Raw genomic sequence first — 25,980 nt, 5'->3', positions numbered from 1 at the left:
CTGATCGCCGGTAGGCAGAAGAGCCGATATGTTTTCTGTGGTACATTTGGCACGGGAATTTGCCTTTGTTCCAGCAATAGGCAAATGAATGTTTCTATATTCCCTCAAAAAGAAGTTTGAAAAAAAAAAAGGCAGCTTTTTTTCTTTTCCAGTTCCACAACTTGGTGGCGTGGGATGACGATGAGCAGAGAAGAGAAGCGTTGTTGTATTGATTTTTTTGTTTGTTAAAAAAAAAAAAAAAAAAAAAGCAACTTTTTTTGTTTTTTTTTTTTAGCGCGTGCTGCTGTCTCGCAGAACCACCAAGTCCACAGTCCGCTGGAAACTCTTCAGCAGAGAGACGGCTGTCTCATGCTCCATGTGTAAAAAACTATGTCCATTAGCCTGCAAGGCAAACATGCAGCACAGTCAACAGCGTGTGTGTGTGTGCATGTATGTATAGAGAGAGGTATGTGTGCTGCAGTATTTTTTCTTTTGTTTTTTTCCATACACATGTTTATGTGTTAGTGTTTGTGGAAGGATGGAGGGTCACTGCCATCACTATCTCAGTAACACATCACTGTTGGGGAAAAGAGAGAGAAGAGGAGGAGCTACACAGTCATGCTGTAGAAAGAGAAGGGGTAAAGACAAAAAAGGGCTTTTAGATGAGTTCATCCGACTAAACTGTACATCTGTGGAGAGAAGATGAAAGGGGAGGAACACATGAGAGGAAAGAGGCACAAAGGGGAGACGGGTTATTTCTGTCATAGCAAAAGTGCTGACGTATCAAGTTTGAGCTCTAAACACAATCCTTTTCTGTTTTTATTAATATTAGAGAATGAGAGGTGTGACCAATATACTACAATTTCTTACCACTTTTACAGGCAACACCATTTCCAAAAAGGGAGGGTACAAATAAAGTGTTTATTTGGTTAATCCTTAAAGTCTAAAATATCTTAAACTTTCTGCTCATTTGTGAGCCGTTGACTATATTTACTTCTGAGAAACTTTGCTTTTTCATGAATGCTCTTTCTGTACCTTGTCATTTCATTAACCTCTTGACAAACCTAACATTAATCTAAATGTACGAAAGCAGTACTGGTTTCACAAAAAATATGAATACGTCTTGCTTTGGGAATCTGAAATGGTATCTACATTCCTTTGTGAATAATATCTATCTATCTATCTATCTATCTATCTATCTATCTATCTATCTATCTATCTATCTGTGCATTATATTTTATGCATCTGCATTTTATGTTCAGTTCTTCGCACATCCCTAAACGTCTTTCAATCAAAATGCTTCATGATAATAATGGATATCAAATCTGTCAGTATTATTCTGTAGCATCAGATTAGTTGACTGAATTACCACCATTGTAGCTTCACACGAGTTACAGTCACTTATGACTGTAATATATGTGTGTCTATTGCTATTGACTAAATACAAATAAATGTAGCAGAGAATCATGCCAAATTTCTGAATAATATAAACACAAGATGTGTAATATACAACGGGGGGGAAGTTAAGCTTTCTACACTCATCCTCAGTACAAATAAAGCCAACACATGAAAACATGAGCTGAACAATGATCAGCATTGCGGCTTATCTGGGACTTTGTGCATCAGCTGGGAGGCCTTAGTAACACGATGTCAAGATAAACATGCTTTTAAGGTGAATGCTAGGACTTGTCTTTCCTGCTGAATGTCCTGCATCACTATTTAAAGACGATGGGAATGGTTGGGAGAGAATGAGGAGGAGTGGGGGTGTTTGTGTTTCCATGAGTGTGTTACCTTCAGTATCTTGTCTCCGGGCTGCAGGGCAGAGGCTGCGGGCCCATCATGCTGTACCCTAGTAACAAAGATACCCTATAAGTCAAAATGATACACCGTTAGGACAACACAGGGACACGATGGTTTAGAATCTTTGCCTTTCTCATTCTCATCTCAGTACCCCCGCCCCCAAAACAAATCACATTTCTGCCAAAATTATATGGCAAGTCAACCAATCTTTTCAACAATTTCTTTGTTTTAAATTTGGAGAGGCATGCAAAGGATGCAAATATGCTATTGACAATGAAACTGCGAGTTGCTGATAAATATAGCACTTCAGTAGTTGTGCTTTGTTGTGTTGCATTCGTTATCTTCAAATTTCTAATGCCTGAGTTATACATTCCTCCCAAAAGACATGTCAAAATGGGTTTTCAGCTATTCATATAGATATGGATTTGTACAGATATGAGTTCAGAGAGAGAGAAAATTAGGAATAGATCAAATATATAAAGAATGCAGGAAGGAGTATAGATGTGAGATGACTTTTATCAAGAGGAAAGAAGTAGGGTGGGCAGAAGAGATTTCATCCCCTGTATTTTCCCTTAGTAACCCAAGGCAGAGATTGTAAAAACACCAACATCTTTTCACCAAGAGCTGAAAGATGTTTTCGAACACAGAAAGTGTGGGACAATGCAGTTGTGTCTTCATGGTTCAACAGGTGGCGTACATGTTGAACACACGGGAGTGAACTGAACAGATAAATGTGCCATATAAAAGTGACACCAGTTAACCAAGAACAGTACAATGTGGTAGTGATAGTGCAGCAGCAACTACGCACTACAGTCTGTGAGTGAATGCAGAAACAAACACATAAATCGCAGGTTTCAGAAGTGTGCATTCGAGGTATTAGTTCAGTTACTGCTTGCGGCAACATCGGCATTAATAGAGTGAGCCTCATATGCATCTATAGACAGGCTTATTTCTGTATTTCCACTTACATATTTAATTTCTTTTTTTTTTTTTTGCTTTTGGCAGTTTGTGTCATTCACAAAATGTTGAAGTTAAAACCAAGTCTTCTTTGATTTCATATGGAGCTCACTGCATATCACAAATCAGTTTGTAAGCAGCTGAAACAGCATAGTGTTAGTCACAGTTATTTCTACATTAAAACAGTTTCACACAAAGCTGCCACATCTGGCAAAAACCTTCCATCTTCAATATGCTCCTCCAATTGTAGTTAAAAAAAGAAAAAAAGAAAAACTTGTTTTTACACAAAAGGACAATTCTGAGAAAGCTTTTTGCAGTCTAGTGATAACATATAGAGTTGATAAATTAGTTATTAATGGCAGCTCAGTGTGCAACAGCACCATATGTAACAAACACACCAACAAAAAACTGGGTCTCCCAACATTCAAACCCCAAATTTAAGCAGAAAACCCTGTTTCCTTAAAACCCTCATTTAATGTTCCTTAGCTGGATCAGGGTTAAAAAAAAAGAGGAAAAAAAAAAGAAAGAACATAGTTCTGATAACACAAGGATGGAGCTACAATTTGTACTTGCTGAGGCCTAAATCCACATTTTCACTTAGTCCTTGTGGCTAAGCTTACATGTTAGATAGTCATTTCATATATTTTAGAGTTCAGTGAATAAAAAATGCGCCGATCAACAAGATCAGGAAACGCTGCTCTGAGAAGTACATTTTGCATTACGTTCAAGAAATTTTTCGAACAGAAAAAGAAAATTATAACTGGAAAAAAAAAAAAAGAAAGAAAAAAATGACATAGAACACAACTAAAATGCAGTATATGCCCAGCCAATGCATGTGCTCACGAACTATATGTAAGTGTTGCATGTGTTGTTGGTTCCTTGTGGATATTATAATCCACAAAAGCAAATTACTAACCAGCCACCAAGGGGAGCCACAATCTAGTGAAACAGTTCTGGCTGTAGTTGGCTTGGAAGGATCAAAACCATAGATGTATAATTCAGTAGTCAAGCTGTTTTCAAACAGAGTCCTTTTTAACTATTCAGGCGTTGAGTCAGTTTAGCCTTAAAACTGATACAGTCTTCTTTTGACTAAAATAGTCACAGACGTATCTGTGCAAAGAGCCCAAACAACCCAGATACGGTTTCAGAAATAGGTCACAAAAGATGATCAAACTATATTCAAATGCAGCTCTTAGATAAAATTAGTCACAAATTGAGGCATGTACCCAAAATACATGAGTTTTATTGTATTTCTTATTATTTTGAATCCTTCATGCTTCACATGAGGGTGGAACCTCCACAAAAGAGAGACAGACGAGGAAACAGAAGAACAGAAGCTTCTGCTTTGTGGTGGTACTATCTCTTTGACAGATGTCAAAAATCATCCCTCTGGACCCTGTGGGTCCATATGGATGACTTCTGTGCTGTAGATGTTGTCCTTTTCACTCCAGAACGGTTATACCATACATACTGCAAGTTCATGACTCTGTGGAAATGCTGACATGAGCTGACATCGCTGGAGAAACCCAGAAGATCAGCAGTGACTGACAGGCAATGTTAAGCATTCACAGTGAGGTTGGCAAAAGCTCCAGTATGTATAGTTTCAATAAACGCTAAAGTCAAATGAGGTAAATCATTCTATACTGACAAACTGGTAAATAAGGTATGTTCTTCTTAATCAATACCTCGGCCCACACATACTGTCAGTATACTGTAATCACTTGAAAAAAATCAACAGCATCCTTTGAGGAACTGTTCATCTGCATTGACTCCCTTTTCTGCCTGTGTAACAGCGTATTAATAATGTACAAACTGCAGCTGGTGGAGGCCTTATGGATACAAGTCGTGAAGGGAATGATAAAATAACTGCAAGCGTCAGCAACTGTATCACCAGTTGTCTGCGTAAAAAAAAAAAAAGATGAATTGACAGTTTCAGTGCGATCTGTCTAATTCCCAACTTGAATAAACTTTGCAGTTTGTCACAGAGGCTGAATGTTTGAAGAATTCTTTTTCTTGTGGGCTTTCCATTTATAGACGCCTGTCTCATCAGCAACTAAGAATAACAGTCAGTAAAGTCTGTCATACCTCCCCATCCCCAGATCAAAGTGTTGAACATCTAAAATCACCCACGGTGTCCCAGAACTAAGCAGAGCTTCTTAAAATAGCAGTCAGAGCTCGGTGAGCAGGCTTGCTCTTTTAGACTGAATGTAGCGGCGTGTTTCTAGGACAGACAGCCATGTGCAGCAAGCCTGAGGGAGCTGCAACCCCAACAGGCTATCAATACAGGCACTCACCGACATGGCCAGTCAAACTCAGGAGCAGAAATGAGACTACTGCCATGTGTTGAAATGCATGTTCATGTCGGTGCAGACGTCTAGGTTTATCGTGCTTAATACATGTTTCAGACACAGAAAATTTAAAAGCTGGTTGTGCGAGGCTATGAAAAGCCTGAAAGTGATATGTCATATTCAAGTATCATATTGATCAAAAGAGGCAGACCAATAGCTTACCATATATAGATATGATTACTCTTGCATACCCCAGAATATGTGGATCCATGCAGGGTGTGATTAAATAAAGAGTATTATTGTTACCTCTTGGCTTTGAAGATCCACATATATTAAAATATATTTCTGATCTTAAAATAATTACAGTAGGGCTTTATTTTGAAAGTTGTGATCGGGTGAAATACACTGCATCCATTGCACCTGTTGCAAGCATGATGTTGCATTATAAACTCAGATTATAATTTCAATTCCCTCTTTCTTTTTATTTTTCATGGCATGCAGTTCACAGTCGTGTTTTCATGAAATAAACATTGATTTATCCTCCGTTTTTTTTTTAAATCATGATTTATATTTAAATAATTATCAAAAGGGATGCTAACATCACAGACTCAAAGTTAACCAGGTGAACTGCTGCCCCACAGACAGATCGACAGAGAGACAGACAGATAGATAGATAGAGAAGGCACTGCGGTAGCGAGCAGCAGTTTCCATGGCAACTCTGAGGTAAAGCCGGGGAGGCTGTGATTGGCTGGTGGGCCGGGTCAGGTCGTACCATGTCGGAGGGTTTGAAGGGGTTCCCCTGGCCGCTGATGCCGCCAGATATACTGAAACCAAGACCAGGGTTCTTCTCTATTCTCACACACAACTACAGAGAGAGAAGGGAGAGGGAAAAAAAGAACAGAAAAAAGAAGGAAGAAAGACAACTGAAAGTGAAACATGAAAATCGTGAAAATCACTGCGCAAACACAAAAACAACACGTGGACGAGTGCTTTCCTGTGATGTGCAACACACTTTGGCAGTTATATTGGAGGTCGTCAGCTTTTGGCAGCAAACAATTGAGCAACAATTATTACTGCTTTTTTGTGTGTGTTTGATTAGTTAATGCAGGCAGGCAAAAAAATTCGCTGGTAATGATAGAAATGACCTTACATGTCCTTCTGTGGTGGAACAATGATGCAAATAAGTTAAACTCATTAAACAGTGATGACATCTCTGACTTTGTTGAGATTACCAGCAGGCTTTGTGAATTGTATTTTGACAACTTATGTCTCTGATATTTTGTCTCAGTATTATTATTATAAATCTTTGTCCCATCCAATCTAAAGCCACCTTGTCGTCATCAAATGACATACAGTAGGTCTTCAGACTAAGAATTTTAGTTTTCCTCTGTTTACACCTACACTGAATGATTTTATTTCATTTTACTGCTGCTATAATGTCTTCCACCAACACGTCAAACTTCGTGGCATCAGATTTGAGTATGTGCTCCATCCTATCGCTCAGTGTTTGCTTGTGACGTTAGTCATGGTCTTATTCTTAGTTGTTCATCTACAAAGTGCAAATAAAACTAAAATAGCAATCTATTTATATGAACAGGATCTCATTAAATCTGGGCTGTTTGTTTGTTGTCTTTCATGATTCCATGAATCAATAAGAAGAAGCCAATATGCAGTAGCACGATGGCTTACAGTTGCTGTTTTTGCAGGATCAATGCATGTATTGCAGCAAATGAAAGACATGAGGTTGAATTAATCATACGTTAATGTTGATTTAAATATTTTTTTAAGACGGTTTCTCTCTAAAGTCTAAATTTACATTGAGGAATGTTTTTTGTATATCAAGGATTGGTTTGTGATTGTAAGTCAGGTTTCGGTATTTTTTAAGAAAGTCATAAAATGTTGGGAGCTGCACCAATATTATGTTCAGTTTGTGTGACTAAATGGGATTACAGCAAAAAAAAAAAAAAGTGATTTACAACCTAGTGATTACAGTATTAGTTTTTTTGTTTGTTTTTTTTAAAGCATATTTTTAAACAGACCTCCAATATAACCTGTGATGTGGCTGCAGCAGGCTGACAGATGGAACAACAGACAGACAGACAAACAGACAGAGACACAAACAGAGAGACAGACAGACAGACAGACAGACAGACAGACAGGTACCTGCTCCTGGAAACCATCCGTGCTCTTCTGGCCTTTAGTCTGAAGGAGGCAGCGGGCGCTCTGAGGCCTTGGGTTGGTGTGGGTGGTCATCACAACCTGGTTACTGTGGACCATGCCCTGGTTGCCATGATACTGTGGGTTTGTGGCAGGCAGGGCGGGCTGATGGGAGGAGTGGGAAGTATGGGGGTTGCCATGATACTGGGGCTGGTTTCCAGATGGGGACAGGGCCATGGGCAGACCAGAACTTGGGTAAGCCTGGCCAGGGTTAGGATGGCCTGTACAGAGTGAAAAAGAGGCTGCTAGCTGCTGAAGTTGAAGCTACATAATCATTTATTGTTCACATAGTTTTGGTGTGAAATATGATACATTTTATGCTTCTTTTTTTTTTTTTTTTTTTTTTTGAATTGATATTCATACATTTATGTGCATGCGGCATGTGATTTGTCAGGTGAGAGACAAGTAGCAAGTAGCCCAGTATACTTTGGTCAGATATCAAGTAGCACTTTGTGGTAGGTGTAGGACTTCCTGATCAACAATATTTGTATTTGTTCGGTTACAAACCTGGAATGAGTACTAAGTAATATTAAGTAATCAACTGATGGATGAGCAAACCAATCAACCAAAACACAAAACAAACTTGTTGTGTGATTTGTTAAAATGTAAAAAAAAAAAAAAAAAAAAAAAAAAAGCCCAAAATTTACTACTAATTGCTAATAAATCTGTACATGCATAAAAGGATACAACTGCTTGTTGTCATTCTTCTTTACCTTGAGACATGTTGCCTTGGTACTGGCCTACAGCGGGTACTACAGACAGGGGCATCCCTGGTTGGTATTGACCCCCCTTGTTCACCATCCCGTCGTAGCCCTGCTGCACAACCACACGATGAGGCGTAGTGGCCGAGGAGGAGGAAGAGGAGGTGACGATCATGGTGTTGTGTGATTGGTGGGAAGGATTGTGTGAATGTGCACTCTGTGGAACGATGAGGAGATTATTCTGTTTCTGTTGTTAGTTTTCTTTTCTTTTTTTTTTTTTTTTTTAAATTTACTTTTGTTAGTCCAGGTCTTGACATTGTAATTTTGAAAAGATGTCTCTAAATAAATAAGAGCCCCCAAAATACCAAAGTAGGTTAGAAGAAGAGGTGAGATGGACAATAGCTGTCACCTTTTTCATGAGGTTGTCAGGTGGAACATCCCTCCTGCCAAGAGAGTACGGAGCCCATTGGTTGCTCCCTGATAATCCCTCCTGGTCGTTGTCCAGCATGGCAGCCTGCTGGGATGGGGTCTAAAAGAGGATGAGACAGAGAGAAAGAAAGCGACTGTTACCAAAACACAAATTGGGCTTTGTCTTTTGTCTGTCTGCTTGGGTTTCATTTTTCTGCCAGAGTCTGTCATTTTTAGTTGTGAACAAGTTCTTCTGATAACAAGATTTAAAAAAAACTCGGATCAAGATCAGTTAAGTTATCAATTTCACTGTGGATATTGAAAACTCAACTATAAAAGAAAAACACTGAACATCAGTTTGGGTTTGCTTTGTGTTCACACCAGCATGTATTGAAAATTATATTTTTTTCCTCCAATTTTGATATTCTGATCTGTCCCAAATAACTGTTAAACAAATATTGCCGGAGTTCCTTCCACATTATATTTGCATGATGTCTCTTGCCATAAAACACTGACAATAATCTGATGAACCATTTTGCATTTCCACAGAAACATGTAGGTTTATCTAATCAAGCATCACTCTAACATGCATTTTATGGAGCCCTTGACTGACAGAAGCAAACAAAGATCATATTATGTACAAAAAATGCAAGACAATGTTGGTAACATCCATAAAAACACAACAGAATGATTTTCAAGTGCGTAAAATGTACATAAAGACAAAACAGAAGCAGATTTGCTGCAAGTATAGCAGTTCTGATTGAAATCATAGCCATTGAGAGATTTATTTACACTGGTTTGTACTCTGTTTGCTTGAAAGTGAACTTGGTTTTACCCCTTCATCTTTTTCTGTTATTTTGGTGTGGGTCAAAGTTTGTATGGCAGAATTCAAACAAATGCGACATTAACAAAATTTGAAAGTTTAAAAAATAAGACTTACCCGACTCATTTAATTGACTCACAATGTAAATAAGGTAGTTAAACTAAATTAAACTATTACACAGCAAACATCTGAGTAATTCAGATGTTACATCTGAGTTCACGGTATTCGCAGTTTGATGGTTCCTAAGACTGCAGTTCGTTGCAATTTCCCATGTATGCGGTAATAACAGCAGTACAAGGGATCCATTGTTCTTATCGGTATACTCACAGTGTTAGCAGACGGAGGAGGAGGTAGTGGCAGCCAGCGGCCAGCAGGGGGCTCATGCTTAGTGTTATTGTAAAGGTTAAAGTTCAAAGTGCTGCTGCGCCCCTGGCCGTGACCCCCGCCCTGACAGAGCATGCCCAGCGTGAGCGTGTTGTGCTTTAGGACACCACTCTGATTGGAGAAGACAACATCACACGACATGGGTGAATGTGGAGGGAAGGGAGGCGGAGCCAATACAGCGGGCTGCAGCGTGGCGACAACACACTGTGAGCTCCACAACCAAAGAAACAAACAAACAAACAAAGAAACACACAAACAATAACACTGTTCAAACAACAACAACAACAACAACAACAACAACAACAGTGCATAATTGCTAAAAGCACAGAGAAATGTTAGCTCGTGATTGGAAAATACACATAGAACATTGTGTCATACAAGCAACAAGTGGATCACTTCATTCCAAGATTAGTCTGTTAATTATAAGATTAGTTATCTTCTAACATGTATGGCTGTTTCAATAGACAATTCAAAGCCCTGAATAAAAACCCGTATTATTATGACATATTTCACTTATGTAAAGGGAATGATGACATCCAATGCTGCAACACCACTAATACCAAAAAAATTATAGTTCAGTAGTATGAATGTTTTTTTGCACCATATAATGTGGTAAATATCAATGCCTTTTTTTTTTTTTTTTAAATTTCACATTTTATTTAAGGACATATTTTTCTTATCGTTCTTGTTTCTTTTTGATTATGATATATAACTTGCGGATCACACCTCCTTCCAACCAGGTCTGATTGTTCTAACTGATGAAAAAATTGCTTTAAATAATTACATTGACATTTTGGAATATTTATTAACTTGATTTTTCAGTGAAAGGTGACAGAACCAGGAGCATTCTCATGTCTGAGCAGTAAACATGAAGTTGGAAGAAAGACAAAAAAAAAAAACAAAAAACTAATGACATGGACGACTCTGCCTTTGTCTAAAGAAAAAATATAAAGTGTTTACAAGCCACTTTAAAACAATGTATTCAAATTCAATGTATTTTTTTTTGTCTGATCAATTGAAAAGTAAAATACTTTCTTCTCATAAAAGTTAAGTACATCTTGCTGTATTAAAAAAAGCAAATATTGACTGGAGCCTGTTACTTTTATAAAATGTTTATACAGACCAGGCTTTTCACGTACTGTTCCTCAAATATGGCACTTCTCATTGGATTAGTTCTGAGATGTTTACAACAAGTTTTTTAAATAAAGATAAAATGTTGATTGCCAAGCATTCAATATGGACATGTGGAGTTATGTTTCAAGAGTGGACTTAAAATAAAGGCTGTATCATAAAATAAAATGTCTTATAATGTTGGTTTCAGGCACTAAAGAGACTTAAAACTGAATGTGGTTATACAAAACGATTAAGATGTTTTACCGCTGTTATTCAGTAGTGAGTGTGGTCGGCTAGGCACAGTGACAGTGTGGAGTGGACACATGCAGCCGGACACAAATCTGGTCAACCTTACAACACAGACTTAGACAGATACAGACAGGGAGGGCCTCTAAATGCTATACCTGAATGTGTGTGTCTGTGTATTTACGTGTGTTTTTCTGTACTTTTTGACTGTCTGCTATGCACTGACGTACCCGGTCCAATCGCTTGGCCTCGATGTGCCTGAGTAGCTGTTGCCTCCAATCAGCAGGCATCTTTGAGGTGATGTCTTCAGGTTTCTGTGGGACGACTGGTCTTACTTTAATGGTGTCATCAGGTGCTTTCTCAGGGCAGGTTGCAAGGGCGTAGTCCGGAGGCATTTTTTCCAGCAGAGCAGCCATTGTAGGACGAGCAGACACTGGGCGGGCCTAAACACAAGAGGAAAGAGGTGTGAACATACAATAACAGACAAGTCAGTGAGCACATTTATTAGCTGTAATGCAACAACTTTCCTGGAAATCTGGTGGAGATGAAAGCAGAGGTAAAATATGTAGTGATTTATTTCTTCCTTTTTTGTCTTTTTTTCATTCAAACTGACCTTCCAAGAACAAAAAAACAGCATAAATGTCAATATTGTTCATCTAATGGACAAATAAAACATGCAAAGACTTAAGTCTTTGATCTCAATTTTTGAGCAAGAAGGAAAAATCATGCTGGGAGCTCCCCATGCTGGCAAGCCCCCATAAATAAAAACCATTTTTATACAGGATTTTTCTGATGTTTACTAAATTTTCCTTTGCCTTCCAAAAAATATAACAGTTATAATATAAAAGGAGTTAATTAAGCTCATTGTCTTCAGCTGTGATGGCTGGGCTCTCTATAGACATACTGACAAGCAGTGCAATGTTATGAGTTGAAAAATGAAAGTACCACTGCATGTAGTGAATTAGCAGTCTAATGTTGAATGTAAACATATTATCCATCCATCCATCCATCCATCCATCCATCCATGCATCCATCCATCCATTCATCCATCCATCTATGGATGGATGGATACTATCTTACATCTTACATCCTAGATGCATTACTTGCATCCTAGAGCTTGCAAATCAGCCTGAAGTGCATGTGATGCTGACTGAATGTTATTAGTTTAGAAGGTACTTAGAAAGTTCAGGACTAATGTGACTTTTGCTTGATTAGTGGACAATTCAACAAAGTGTACAATTGTGCACAATAAATCCAGCAGTTGTTTGCATATTGCAGTTCAAGCAAGTGTGGTGTACAGAGCAATGAGACTGGAAACATTTATACAAATTTGGACGTGGAAGCAGCTACTGAGAAGCACAATAGCTAGCAGTTCCATTTTATATGAAACAAGAGAATGGTAGCACAAAGAGGAAAGACTGCAGTAAATGCTTACACTTGGCTTTCTTCGGGTGCCCTGCTTCCTCATGCTGAAAGGTGCAAGATGAAGTGCTTCGTGCATCTCATCAGTATGCTGCTGGACACCTCCTGTGACTATTTTGGGAAAGTCTGACTTAAGGCAATCCCAGAACATCCTGATGGGGATTATTTATGGACATGGGATTGCCTTAGGATCTGGAATATCTCTGAGGCTAAGGGCACCTGCACCACTCTGTTCAGTCTACTATTAGGAAAAATGTAGAGCTGAACAATGGGTGGGAAATGGAAAAATTGAAAAAGCTATCATGTTGAATTTTATCTGTCACGGTATCTTTTTTAGAAAACAAAATCAACTGAAAGTTTTTCTTGAAAAGACAGTGGCTACACTAAAGATAAACCTAACTTCTGCAGAGGAATTTCAAGGAGTCTTCAAAGTCAAAGTTGCTCTGTGACATTGTGACATTTTGAGGAAACAGCAAATGCTGCCATTTTTGAAAAATGCCTGTCATCCAGAAATAGAGCACTGTTTCTAATATCTTCTGTTTACACTTGTTTGTTTTAAGCTATTGTTGTGCCAACATTAAACTGACGTTTGATATATATTAAAAAATGAATATCCTATGTATAATATTGTGAGTGCAATCTACACTAAATTACTTTGAACAACAAAGGGCTTGAATGAATAAATGTTTTGCTTACACATTTCAAGTGGTTATAATTGCCTTGAAAGTAACGTGTAGCAAGTAATGAATGAGTTAAATTAAAGGGACACTTCAACATTTTGGCAAATTGGCCCATTTAGCGCAATTCCTTAGTCATTTCAAACAGCATACTTACTTTTTTTGTGAGGGCGAGCTACTGTTTATTCAGAGGTGAGTTGGGGAAGGGCTTCGCAGCGGACACAATGGAAGTGGATGGTATTTTTGGTTCCCCTCGTCAAACTCATCAAATACAAAATCCAACATCCCCAAAACACTTTGGTGGACACGTTATAATCCGCACATTCACTACGCTGTGGAACACCAACAAATAATATTGTAGCATTACGACACTGAAGTAAATACTGGGAACTACTTTTTCTTTTGAAATCACTACGCCCAGATGCCATGTTTAGTAAGTAGTTCCGGCTTAGCAATCTTCACATAAACAACTCAATCTGGTAATTTTGCATTAATATTTAAAAAATACCATTCACTTCCATTGTGTCCGTCCCGAAAACCTTCCCCGACTCACCTCTGGATAAACAACAGCTAGCCCTCACAAAAAAAGTAAGCATGCTGCTCGAAATGACTAAGGAATTGCGCTTAATGGGCCAATTTGCCAAATTGTTTAAGTATCCCTTTAAAGCTATAGTATGTAACTTCGGTCAAACTCTATCGTAATTCTGCGTTCTTACAACAATAAAGCCGGCGCTTCCACATGACGTACGCCCAGGTGTCCAGGTGTCCCCCCCCTCCCACTCTCCCCCCAACCGCTGCTACGGTGATTTGCGTTTCCACAGCACGAATCACCACTGGAAACGATTTTTATTCTGTGTGAATAAGGACAGCTGGTGAAAAAAAGATGGACTCTTCCAAAGAGGTAATTATTGTTTTCTTTTTTTGCCACAGAAACACAAATAGCTTATTAGAAACGGGAGACAAGGTGCCTGCTCCGTCGGTCACTTTCCTTCTTTGCCAGTAATCCTTCTGCCGACCGTCCAGGCTTTTTTTGGTGGTAGGATCCACTTCAGGACTCTTTCTCGGCCGTAGCTCTGCCTGTTGCTATGAAACCCTCCGCGTGTCCTCCCCCTCCCTTCTTGTTGTGACGTAAAATGCGTAATTTCCTGCGCGCCAGCGCTTGAATGTTGTCAAAGCAAGCAAAGCAAGAATTATATATATTGAAAAATCCCGCGAGATGTTAGAAGAGCCGATTGGCTTAATCTGCATTTTGTCATCTCCACTAGTAGTGGCTTGGCTAAAACGGACATTCATAGACATTTAAAGTTACGCACTATAACTTTAAACCACAGCTTTAACGTAATCTAAATCAGGAACTCTTGTGAGAAACATGTTAGTATACCTGAGATGCTCCGTAGGTCTCAGTGCTATAGCTCCTGGCAGACAAAGGGCGACGTTGAGTCAGGCTCTTCGTAGGATAACCAATCATGGGCTTTTTTTGCTCCTGGTAAGTGGGATAGTCGTCATCGTAGCGGCCATTTCTCTTGTTGTGCATCATCTGACTCTGGCTGTCAGCCATGTTGGCGCCGCCTGTTTGATCCATTGGGGATGAGTAGGCAAGAGCCCGAGCGTAATGAGGGGGGTCTGCCTGAAGATACGAGATGCGAAAAGGAGCTTCTTCATTATTAACAAAATTACATGTTAGACTATATGAAAGAACACTCCAAGAATCATCCATTTGTCTGTCCAACCATTCATCCATTCTTCTATCCATCCATCCATTCATCCATCCATCCATCCATCTTCTATGATGCGTTGTACTGTTCAGGGTCAGTCAATCCCTAACCATGTCCAAAGGCAGGACACAGCCTGGGCTGAGGTCTAACTTTTACCACACCATACAGTAAAGATAGACAGCACTATGCTTTATACACTTCTAAGCCTACAAACATGAAAAATAGCCCCAAAAACATGAAATATATGTACTGATATGTAACGGACAGAGGGCAAATCCACATATTTTAATTTTATCTCACTGTTCGGCACCACCCGCTTTTTTTTCATCACAGAAAGTGGTAAATTGTTTTTCACATAAATGAAATAGCAACTCCCTTTTGAAATCTGCTAGGTTTCTGAAAAAAATATATAAATTAATACATATAATTAAAAATGTACCATGTACTACCCTACCTGTTGTCTGTATTGAGCTTCCTGCAGAGCCTCCTGCTGGGCTTCATGGACTCGGCGAAACAAAGCAAGCTCGGTGGAGCTCACCAATGAATCAGCTCTCCTAAGAAATCCTGGCCTGGAGCGCTGTGTTGGGATTGGCTGCTGCTGTTGCTGGTTGGGTGGGCCATCCTGACCAATTGGTGATTGTGGGAAAGAAAACATCTCCAGTGGTGGATACGCACGATACCGTGGGCTCACAAGCTCCTTGGGTAATGTCTTCCCTGGTTGATTTATATACTCCAAAACCTTCGATGAATGGTTGACATAATCTGGTGTGTTGGGGAACGGGGGAGGTACTCTGCGATCGATGGTTACCTGATTGGTTAGAGTTGGAGATAAATGTTAGGCACAGTAAAGTTTTCAAGCATGCTATTGTCATACATAGTGTCCAAGAGATGGGTGCTTCCATTTGTTTACCATATTCACTCCCAAATGTAATTTATGAGAAATAACAATATCGCCTATAAATTGCTACAAATACTTTTTGTTTGGCTCTGTCACTGATCAAAAACTTCAGCCAACCTGGGGGTTGTAGTTCTGGTCAAAGTGGTAGGCCTTTTGTGGGATGGCAGGTTTCTGGTGGTTCTGGTTACCAACTCCATGTCCTGGGAAGCCCAACTCATCGTCCAACATTGGGGCAGACTGCGACCGCGACATGTTGGTCTGCTCCATAGAACCAGGAAGCTCTTGACGGTCCAAACTAGTCTGCTGCTCAATGGATGAACTATAGCTGTCCATGGGAATACTGAACACAGAGATAAGAATATTTGAAAAAAAATAGACAATCTTCCAAAATGTGCAAGAAAACTTTATATCACATCATGACAATATATATTGAAAATGGTAGGTGAAGAAAACCCACCTGTAGACTTTGTAGGAGCCAATATCAATCTCATCTATGCTCTGTGACTTCTTGAACTTTGATCTTGTCTCTTTCATCATGGGGGACAGGCGGTCTGAGCTTTTACTCATCACCACGGTCACCTTGTTTCCTCCACTGACAGTGAGCTGATCCTTCCTGTTTGGCTCTCCCTTGTTGTTGTGATACGTCCAGCTGCCAGGCAAAGGCCCTGTGCCTTCCTCCAACCTTGCATCAAAACAAACAAAAATAAAATGCAGACAATGTTTCCATAGTGTTGAATAGTACTATAATAATGTAAGCTTTTACAACAGGCAAAGCTACATCTGTATTTTTGTGGCAAAGTGAAAAAGTATCATTATGACCTACTTATAAGACTGAGCCATTTCATTTCTGCACAGTTATTTATCCCTATTTAACAATTAATGAAATAGGCTGTGAAATTCAGAGGTCTGGAAGTAGCTTATTGTCTGAAATAATGAGAGAAGAAGTCAATAATTTGTAGAACCAAAAAAATACTTTTATTTCCCTACTACAAATAAAAATGTTTGATTAATAAATTGACAATAGATAATCTACAGCACTTACAGCACTTATCAGTGACATTACAAAGTTGGTAGATTTCTGGCAATTTTGAAGTAAGTGCTACAATTAGCACAGGCACAATAGGAAATCATTGCCATTTATACTGTATTTTCTTTTAAATTAATCTTCTTTTTTGTGCAGAACTGTCACCATCAATGCCATCAGGTCAAGTATGATAACTTACTTATACTCCCAGTTGTTACGGTCCCAGGGCCCTATACTAGGTCTGTGTGCACTGCATGGATATCTGCTGAGTTTTGTGGAACATAATCAAACGCTTAAGAATGATACCATGTCCATGCCTTTGTCTGTCTTCCTGCACTTTGATTTTGTCAGTCAGCTTCCTGATTTTGAAGAAAACTACTTGTAGCCTTTTGTCAAAAAGAGAAGAATTCTGAACCAGTATTTTGCTGGGCTCTTGTATCCTACTGCTGTAAAGCTCACACCACTCTCTGCAGCTGCGTGCTTTGTAAAGCTTGTTGGTCAATTCCACTTGGTCACATTCAGAATATCAGGGTAAGTGTGATGATGGTGGAGAGGAGAAAATAACTGGGGCAATAGAGGCAGCAACCAGTCTTCAAGTTTCTTTCATAATGATGTTCAAAGCCTCAACATAGGCCCTCATCAAGCAGCAGTAGGAAGAACACTTTCGATCACGGCTTAAAACCGTTTATATTAGACTTTGTGGCTATGGCAGCTTTGTGGGCTTTGGCTGAGAGGGTGTTTAGTCTCACAGGTGAACTGACAAGAGGCAGTGAAAACAGAACAAGGGTCACAATAACATGCAATGCATTCCTCAAAATATGAATCGTTCATGAACCGTTCATCATGAACCGTTACACTTTAAAGGTACTTGTTCCAAAGATGAAACATGCTGCTTATGTTGCACCCAGCGAGCAGAAGAAACTATGCTTAAGCAGTCACTCTTCTAGTGTTGAAACTGCAGAACTTGTAGCTGCATTTCATAGTAGTATCAATCATCACAAAATATGTCAGACATGTAGATATTTTCTTTATTTTGCATAAATCCTCAATGACAAACATTTTATTCATTTCAAGTTATTTTCATAATACATCCCTGCATGCTAGTTGAGTTAACTAAAATGACTGAGCAATATAAAATTTTTGCTGGTGACAGGAGAATGTCAGGGCTATTGAAAAGGCGAACCTGCTTGAACTGAATATTTTTTTAAATGCCCTGAATGCTAGGAATCACTTTGAAACCAATGTGGGCCTTGCTCATAGCCATTGGAGTGTCAGCTTTGAACAGCAGAAAGAGCTGTTTTGCCTGCACAAGCAGTTAGAAAAAGAGAAGGAACTGGAGTCGCACAGGCTCAGACAGCAAGATGATTTGGATAAAGCATTGTTGCTAGAAAAATTGAGACAGTGAGTTCAAATGGGGAAGCCAGCTATGGAGAGTGAAAATAATAAATTGAAAGAGACTTGTAAGCTTTGTGAAATGAAAAATGAGTTGGGATCAGGTAGCGACCATGCTTGGGATATTTTGAGTAGTATCCAGTTTAGTGTCTAGATTTCATAAACGTGAGATTGAAACATGTTTCTGCTTGTTTGAAGATGTAGCCAGAGCAAGCGGTTTGGCTGACTGTGAATGCACAATATTGGTGCAGTGTGTACAGACGGGGGTGAGCTCAGGATGCAAAAGCCACCTGAGCTCAGCCCCTCAGTACACACTGCAATAATATTGTGTATCAGTACTTTCGCATCATTGTCTGCATTAGGCAGTGGAATGTATGACTAAGTTAAAACTGATGAGGTAAAGGCAGATGAATTGCTTGCTGAGGCACAGAGACTGCATTTTAGAGCATGGAGAAAGGGTGAATAAAAGTAACATGAGTTATAATTTTGATGGCCTGTGTAAATTGATGGTACTAAAACTGTTTAATACTTGTCACCCGAGAGAATTTCCATCTAATGAGCAGAAGGTTAAGATGGCAACAGAAGCCACAGTATTAGCTGATATTGCTTGCTGACACACAGGTGAAGAACACCATGCTCCTTTTGAGTAGTCCCACAAGATGAAAATGACATCAAATAATTTGTGATCTTTTTTTTCTCCAGGAGGTTTCACAAACACCACATAAACTACTCTGTTAATCATGAAGACATGTTGGTCCTTGTGTGTTTGTTACAGCAGTTTGACATTTAAGAAGGGCTTGAGCCTGTGTTGTAGTATACAGACCACAGTCTTTTTTGACCTCCCTTCTCTGTCCCAACCAGAGGCTGGTGTGATAGTCCTTGTTCCTGCAGGCCTATTCTTTTATTCTTTTGACTTACGACACTTTAAAAGCAAAGAAAATATATAGTGGCTGTCAGCACTTTTGAAAACCAGCTTTCAGGCCATATAGAATAAGGATACTCACACATTTTGTAAATGGTTAAGTGAATATAAAGAGATAAATGTTTTTACTCCCCTCAGCTGCTTATAAAGCTACAAAAATTAGAAAATTATACAGTCACGTTTTAAGAAGCTGGATCTTCGAAACAAGCATGGATGGCCCTTCACTGGTTGATTGTCTTTTCACTGAATGAAGTCATAACTCAAAAAATATCTTAGACAAAATCAGCTCAAGCCGGAAAGGTTTCATAACAGAGGACAACAACACAATAGTTTCGAAACCTGGTACATGAACATCATATCCAAAGAGTAATGGGTTGTGTGAACCTTACAAAAACTTATATGATGACTTATAAAATTTGGTTGTTGTCAGGTTCTTTACAAAGCAACACACAGTTCAGTGGTCATTGTGGGAAATCAGAAGTCATTTACCTTGGGTCCAGGTCTTTGCGGTCAGGATTTGGACTGGAGGAGGGCGTCAGGTCGAGCTTAGAGGGAAAAGCCGTCCTGTCTTCCAGTGGGCTGGGAGTCCTTGTCCAGTTCTGCCATGGGTTTTGGGGAGGGTGTCCGGAGGATTGTGGGTCATTGTCAGGGGTGGATCGTTGGTTGCCATGATAGGGAAGTGTCTGTGTGTCCAGCTCCAGAGGGACTCCTACAATTCGCTCTTGCCTCAGGAGAGGGCGGCGGCCATGGGTTGACTGGCTACGAGGTTTGGAGCCCAGTGGTGGGTTTCCCTGACTTGCAGTTGATGACGGACCATCCAGAGGAGACTCTTCAGCATCAAACCCTGTGTTGTCATAGTGGGGGGCCTCAGCCCAATCGAATGGCTCGCTTAGGGGACGCCGATCCCCTCGCTGTTGCAGGGTTCCCGATGACGGGGGTTCTCTTTGAGACAGCAAGGGCTTGGAGTCAATGGGCTTGGGAAATGACTGGGCAATTCTATAGAAACAGAACATTTGAATTAGAAGTAGATAATGCTAATGTATTAAAATGTGTTGAATTCAGACCCAGACAACACATCTCTCTGAGTCATCAGTCAGGCAAACAACTGAGTTAGTTGTTGATTGTGGTTGTATGCCTTTAAGCACACTCACTGTCACTTCCAGTTTGGAAATAAAAAGTTTCATAATTACACAGTCAGCTGATTGAGATATGTATCTCACTCTGGTAAACTAAGGAGGTTCTACTCTGAACAGATCATGCAGCGCCAACAAAAAGAGACACACAATCACCAAACCACGCAATCATCATCATTTAACATATTAAGTATGCTTTGGAAGTCATCGGTCCATTCAAGATCAGGAATAAAATGCAAAATTCCTTCATAATAGAGCCCAGCTTCTTGCCTTGGAAAGACTGTGCTAACCTCTACTTCATCGTGTCACATTGACACGCTGACATTTCCGAATGTAAATAAAAACATTTTAAGGACACTGCAATTGTGCTGCAAGCAAATTGGTGGATCGTAGAGCTTTTGATTGCATTTTGTTTCAACCCCAGTAGCAACGATTCTGAATGACCAGAGAAGAACAGGACGGAAGCTGAGGGGAGGAGAGCTGAGTAACAGAAAACTGCAGCATCTTAACGAGCCTCTCTGACCTTGACAGAGCAAACACAGAGATGGGAGAAAAGAAGGAGAGGATGAATGCAGTGCCTGAACAGACGAGTGGAAAAATGATAGATGGAGAAGAAAGAAGTAGGGGTGGGAATTAGAAAAAGCAGTAGGGATGACAATTGAGGCAGAAGGACCAATAATGAAACTGAGCAATTGTACCTGTTGGTCCAGTGTGTCTGAGGGGCTTGGTCCTTGTTGGGGGCTGGCAGGGCAGGAGTGTGCGGGTGACCATGAGAGAGAGCGTGTGGGTGCGCGTTGGCAGGTGGGTTGGAAGACCCTGAGGAGCCCTGCGAGGGTGAGTAGTCAGAGTAGGTTGCAGAGGAGCCGCTGTGGTTCAAACAGTGCAGTTTATCCACCTCTTCATCGGTAGACTCTGAAAAGACAAAGACAGACAGACAGCTCTGTTCAGTAAAAATGTTGAATTGTCTTCTTTCAGACAACTGGTAGACTCCTGTTGGACAGCTTTAAATGTGAATATGCAAAAATTAAAATAAATAAATAAATGGACATAATTTTTGGATAAAGTTAGTTATTGGGGATGCTTGGCAATAACAACTAAGAGTAACAAAAGTAGGAGTGATGAAAATTAAAAGAAATGGTCTAAATATGAAAATAAACTCAAATAATGCAAGTTAGTAGGTATAGTAGCTTCTTTCTTATCTCAAAACTACTTAAATTATTCATACAAAAACCTGAACATCATTCCATGAAACAAACATGCTTTAATGTATGAATTATATCTATTGACGGCAAACGATACAATTTTTTATCACTTTTAAAATACTTTTATAATACTTTTAATACTTTTTTTTTTACCCATATACCAAGTATCCTGGCAGCAAAAGAAGCATCATGACAATATCACCATAATAAGTTAAATTCCATTAAAACTGTGTGGTCTATCATTTGCATGTTTATAAAACACCAAGAACACATTGAGGATAAAACTGCAGTCGAATACCTGTCAAAAAGACTCAGCATTGCAAAAATCACCCTTTACACATATTACAAATAGCACCATTTTATATGCAACAAAAATCACAGGATAAATACATGTTAGAGTCAAGAAAACATTAGTCATTAGTTACAACATTAGTTACTGCTAAGCTGAGCGAATGAACTCAAACAGTGAAAAGGAGGCTGTGGTGTTTTTTTGATGCTTTATCCTTTCGGAATTCCTCATAACGCCATTGTATGTGCCCCAGGCCCATTGTTTGACTATGTATATGTCTGAAATGACTTCAATTACCCACAAAACAACACCCCTCACTTTACTCTGCCACTTTAAATGGAGATGAACAACATCTTGGTTTTTACGGCATAGCAAGCTTGAGTTAAGAAACTATGGTTGTATTTCATTTTCCGACTTGTGTTAAATAAACACACAATAGTAATCAGATAAAGGCTTGTCGTCAGATTTTTCGATTTCCAATTTCCAAACCAGAAAAGGGAGATGATTTGTTTCCTGTCTATTCCACCATCAAAACAGAAAATGGAAATTGGATTGTTTTTGCTTTTCCAAATCAAAAGGTAAATTGATTGGCTGGAGGGTACATAAGATACACAGGCCTCAGAGGTCAGTGTCACAACTATTTACGAGGTAGAAGAAACATGTGATTCCTTCACTTTTTGTTTGATTTCTTAGTCCAGACTCCAACGGTGCTCTCATCTGGACAATATTTAGTCCACTGCATTGATAAAGATATGCCCTGGTTTTAAAACATGGGTAATGCCTCTTTTCAAATGAGGTCTGGAAGGAAGTCAACATGAAATCAAACAGTGGCAACACAGAGAGGAAGATTACAGGAAACCAGCAACCTCACCATGGCAGGATCTCATGCTGGAAACCAGAGCAGTAAATACAGTTCATCACAGAAAAACCTTAAGCTGATGGCTGGTAAAACAGTAAAATCAGCTTTGATTCCTATGGATATAACTGCAGCCTGCAGGGAAAAACAAGTAAACGGGTCAAAGTAAGCAGCATACGCCTCAATGGAACCAGCATTCACAGTGAGAGCTTCATTGGCTTCCCTCCCTCTCTCAGTTATGTCCTCAAATTAATGGTGCGTGCCACCATGACTAATTAACTCTATTACAACATGCCCCAAAGCTCTTTGAAAAAGACTACATAATTGTGTGCAACCTTTTGTCTACATGTATGTTTAGCTCAGCATGACTCCACATGGCAGCACATTTCTTTCAGCTTCACATTACCTTTCTTATCCTTTCCCAGCAGCACCACCTTTGGTTTGTACATTGGTGGCTCCACCAGCGTGGGTCGCATGTCAGAGATACGGATGTCATTAGGAGAGCCGCCCATTGAGTCCTGAAGGGATGGGAAAAAAAACAAAACAAACAAACAAAAAAAAAAACACACAGTTGGACATCAGGTATCAGCACCGCAGGAAAGCCTTGGACAGAGAATTTGGCAGATGATGAGGAATTAGAGTCGGTCTAAGAACTGTATGTTAGTCAAAATGGAGTGGAACACCAACAAACAAATACAAAAGCAAATCAGTTTTACTTGGATGACTGAGAAAGTGAGATCAGAAAGACAGAGCTAGTGTGACACTTTCTATCATGCTGCCTTATGATTCATTGCAGATTTTAAACCTTTACACACAGTTGTGTTTTGTTTACTTTGGTTAGATTGTCTTTCTTGCCTTTCACTTCGTCTGCAGACCCCAACATTAGCATGTTTATTTATTAGGCTGCATCAATCTGTTTTCTCTCTACCCTTTTTCTTAGGGTTAACGTCAATCAAAAATCTGCTGGTTATTTTCTTTTCTTTTTTTATACCCCTCTCTTCCAGGATTTATTGTTGGTGCCGCTAGTCAATAAAGGACTTGGAAAGAAGTAATTTCAGGTTGCTGATATACTTGTCGGCAAATCAACTGCATACTAATATGCAAAGAACTGTGGGGCTTGGTCTAACTGAAAGTATTGAAGGCCTTGAGGTTAAAGGTATAATGGACGATGTTTTATCCAATGAATGGAGTGATGTGAGCGTCAACTATTGGTCCTCCGACATGTCAATCACGCTGAAGAAATGCTTGCGTCACACCGTCAAGCGCGCTCATAGGAGCAGCAGAGCAGGTAGGATGGTCTGGCGCATGCACGTTTTCAAAAAGCGAGTAACAGACGTTTGGCTTAGACTTTTTCGAGAAAATCGGCCATTATACCTTTAATATTTAAACCAATAAAGAACTTCTGGGTCAACGCTCACGTTACTGTGCTGTGATAGGCATGTGACCTGTCTAGGATGTATCCTGTGACTCCAGCCTGACACAATTCTGAGTTGCATACAGTGTTACGGATGATAGATATATATTACTTTAATGGTTACTTTGATACGATCTGTCATAATTTAAACATTTGTGCAAGATTTTCTTGCAAGATGAATGTCCACCTGATGGGAACACATTTGGGAGTTCCTGCACATAACCACACCATTCAATATAAGGTTTGTATCCTGTGTTTTATGGGTTCCTGTCTGTCAAGTTTTTATTTTTTTTTTTTGTTTTCAGTCACGAACTATATACTACACTCTTCATTTTGCAGTGTTGTTTAAATATATATTGAGTAAACACATCCCCTATATAAGTCACACACTGCAATGCATCATGAGAAGTAGCATCCACAAGATGGTCACTAATTAAACCACCTCTCATCCCTTCAAGCTTTGTAGAGGAGGCTAGAAATTGTGGACTGACAAGAGATGGCAGAGCAACAGAAAGCTGTGGATTGTTTATATAATTTAATATTCTTTTCTTCAGACAAAGTAAAGTATTTAACATTGAATAAAAATATTTGCTTATATAATTACGTTGTGCATGAATATAAAAACCGAAAACATGTCAGTATGTTATTGGTTCTAAAATATTTATCAATAATTAAAAAAAAAAACCTCATAACAGAATTTGTCTTGACTCGTATTGTTCTGCAATGTTGTGTAACAACAACAATGAAAATGTATAAGCCAGGAAAAACAAATCATGTGTTACTAATGTTTTTTTTTTTAAATTTTGTTTGTTATGTATTTCATAATCCTATGCACAAAAGTATTTTGATGACTTATGAACTCAATCTGATCAAAATAATATAACAAAAAAAATCTTCAAACCTCAGTTGAACTGAATGAGGTAACTGTCATCATTATGATGATTTACAAGCTGTAACACTACATATTGTTAGGAAAACCAAATCCAAATTAGAGAGGCAACAAAAAGCAACAAACATGTCGATTTTCCAAAAGAATGGTCATTTTTCTCTTAGTAATAATAAATGGAAAAATACTATGAGTAACTAATAATTGCAATCATTTATACATTGTCTGTCACCTGCACAACACTGGGAAGGGAGTAGTAAATTATTGAGGCATGCCACATCTGTCTTCGCTAAGGCACCTGATTCAAATCAATTTGTCATGTGATGATGGACTCATGGAAATATCAAAAATGTGCAGGAATGTAGCCTTCACGGAGCAAAATTCAACATTTCTCCCCTGTGAGCTTTTTCGGTTTCATGGATGATGCTTTAAAGCTAGGGTAGACGATGTTGAAGAGCCTGCAAGATCTGAAAGTGGCACACCTCAACCCATCCCCTCTAAGCTCCTCCTACCCCAATCAGTGCTTGGCCCAATGCCACACACCCCACGAACGTGACCGCGCCGTGACCGTGTCCCGGACATGTCCACTTTTTACGTCCTGTCCGGGGCGTCCGGGCGGGTTTTTTTAAATTCAAGGAAATGTCCGGGGTTCACTGTTTCTCATAGCACATAACCGTAAATTGACCAGCGCTTTGCACACAATACTATGATACTTTGTTGCACGACGTAATTACCGAGAGGCGGTCTTGTGAGCTGATCTGCGCCGCGCGTTCACACACACACACACACACACACACACACACACACACACACACACACGCACACACACACACACAGACGGAGTGGAGCAGGCGGGGCTGTTCAGACAGCGGAGCACGGCATCTGATTGGTTTCTTGAGAGCGGTCCGCGCCTTACGATTGGTCGGAGTTTTTACAGTCCTGTGGCCGCTACAGTTGTCAGATTTTTTTCTGCACCTTTTTCCGTACACATAATGTATTGACTTCTCCCAGGGAGCAAGGAGCATTTCACGCAAAATGACAAAAAGTGCTGTTGAACAACATCGCCTACCCTACCTTTAAATCTAGGGTCGACGATCTTGGAAAACTAGCATGTTGCACGAATGTAGCATCTCCCCAAGGCTCCGCCCAGCTCCCACCCCATTGGAGGAGCTCCCGTTGGGAGCGAACGCACTGGACGCGGAAGCGCCGCGCGCACGCACGCGGAAGCGCCAGG

At 39.7% G+C, this 25,980-nt stretch overlaps 1 protein-coding gene across 8 annotated transcripts in view; it reads right to left on the bottom strand.

Moving 5' to 3' along the window:
• Positions 1 to 270: 270 nt before the first annotated feature.
• Positions 271 to 25,980, bottom strand: part of lrrc7 (leucine rich repeat containing 7) — an 87,674-nt gene continuing 61,964 nt past the window's right edge. For 4 of the 8 annotated variants that reach the window (XM_030083290.1, XM_030083291.1, XM_030083292.1 and 1 more), the window contains 15 exons: positions 22,853 to 22,964; positions 20,798 to 21,011; positions 19,456 to 19,962; positions 16,086 to 16,310; positions 15,746 to 15,968; positions 15,185 to 15,538; positions 14,397 to 14,642; positions 11,147 to 11,359; positions 9,501 to 9,668; positions 8,352 to 8,471; positions 7,955 to 8,159; positions 7,188 to 7,462; positions 5,797 to 5,889; positions 1,771 to 1,845; positions 271 to 381 (listed from right to left, as the gene is read on the bottom strand). In XM_030083290.1, the coding sequence (XP_029939150.1) occupies positions 271 to 381; positions 1,771 to 1,845; positions 5,797 to 5,889; positions 7,188 to 7,462; positions 7,955 to 8,159; positions 8,352 to 8,471; positions 9,501 to 9,668; positions 11,147 to 11,359; positions 14,397 to 14,642; positions 15,185 to 15,538; positions 15,746 to 15,968; positions 16,086 to 16,310; positions 19,456 to 19,962; positions 20,798 to 21,011; positions 22,853 to 22,964 (3,141 nt within the window). Of the gene's footprint in view, positions 382 to 1,770; positions 1,846 to 5,796; positions 5,890 to 7,187; positions 7,506 to 7,954; positions 8,160 to 8,351; positions 8,472 to 9,500; positions 9,669 to 11,146; positions 11,360 to 14,396; positions 14,643 to 15,184; positions 15,539 to 15,745; positions 15,969 to 16,085; positions 16,311 to 19,455; positions 19,963 to 20,797; positions 21,012 to 22,852; positions 22,965 to 25,980 lie in introns of those variants that run through there. The other 4 variants (XM_030083294.1, XM_030083295.1, XM_030083296.1 and 1 more) reach the window with 2 other exon arrangements.

Source organism: Salarias fasciatus, chromosome 23 (genome assembly GCF_902148845.1).
Source record: "Salarias fasciatus chromosome 23, fSalaFa1.1, whole genome shotgun sequence".
In the NCBI taxonomy this organism is placed as follows: Eukaryota; Metazoa; Chordata; class Actinopteri; order Blenniiformes; family Blenniidae; genus Salarias; species Salarias fasciatus.
This window is presented reverse-complemented; position numbering and strand designations above follow the sequence as displayed.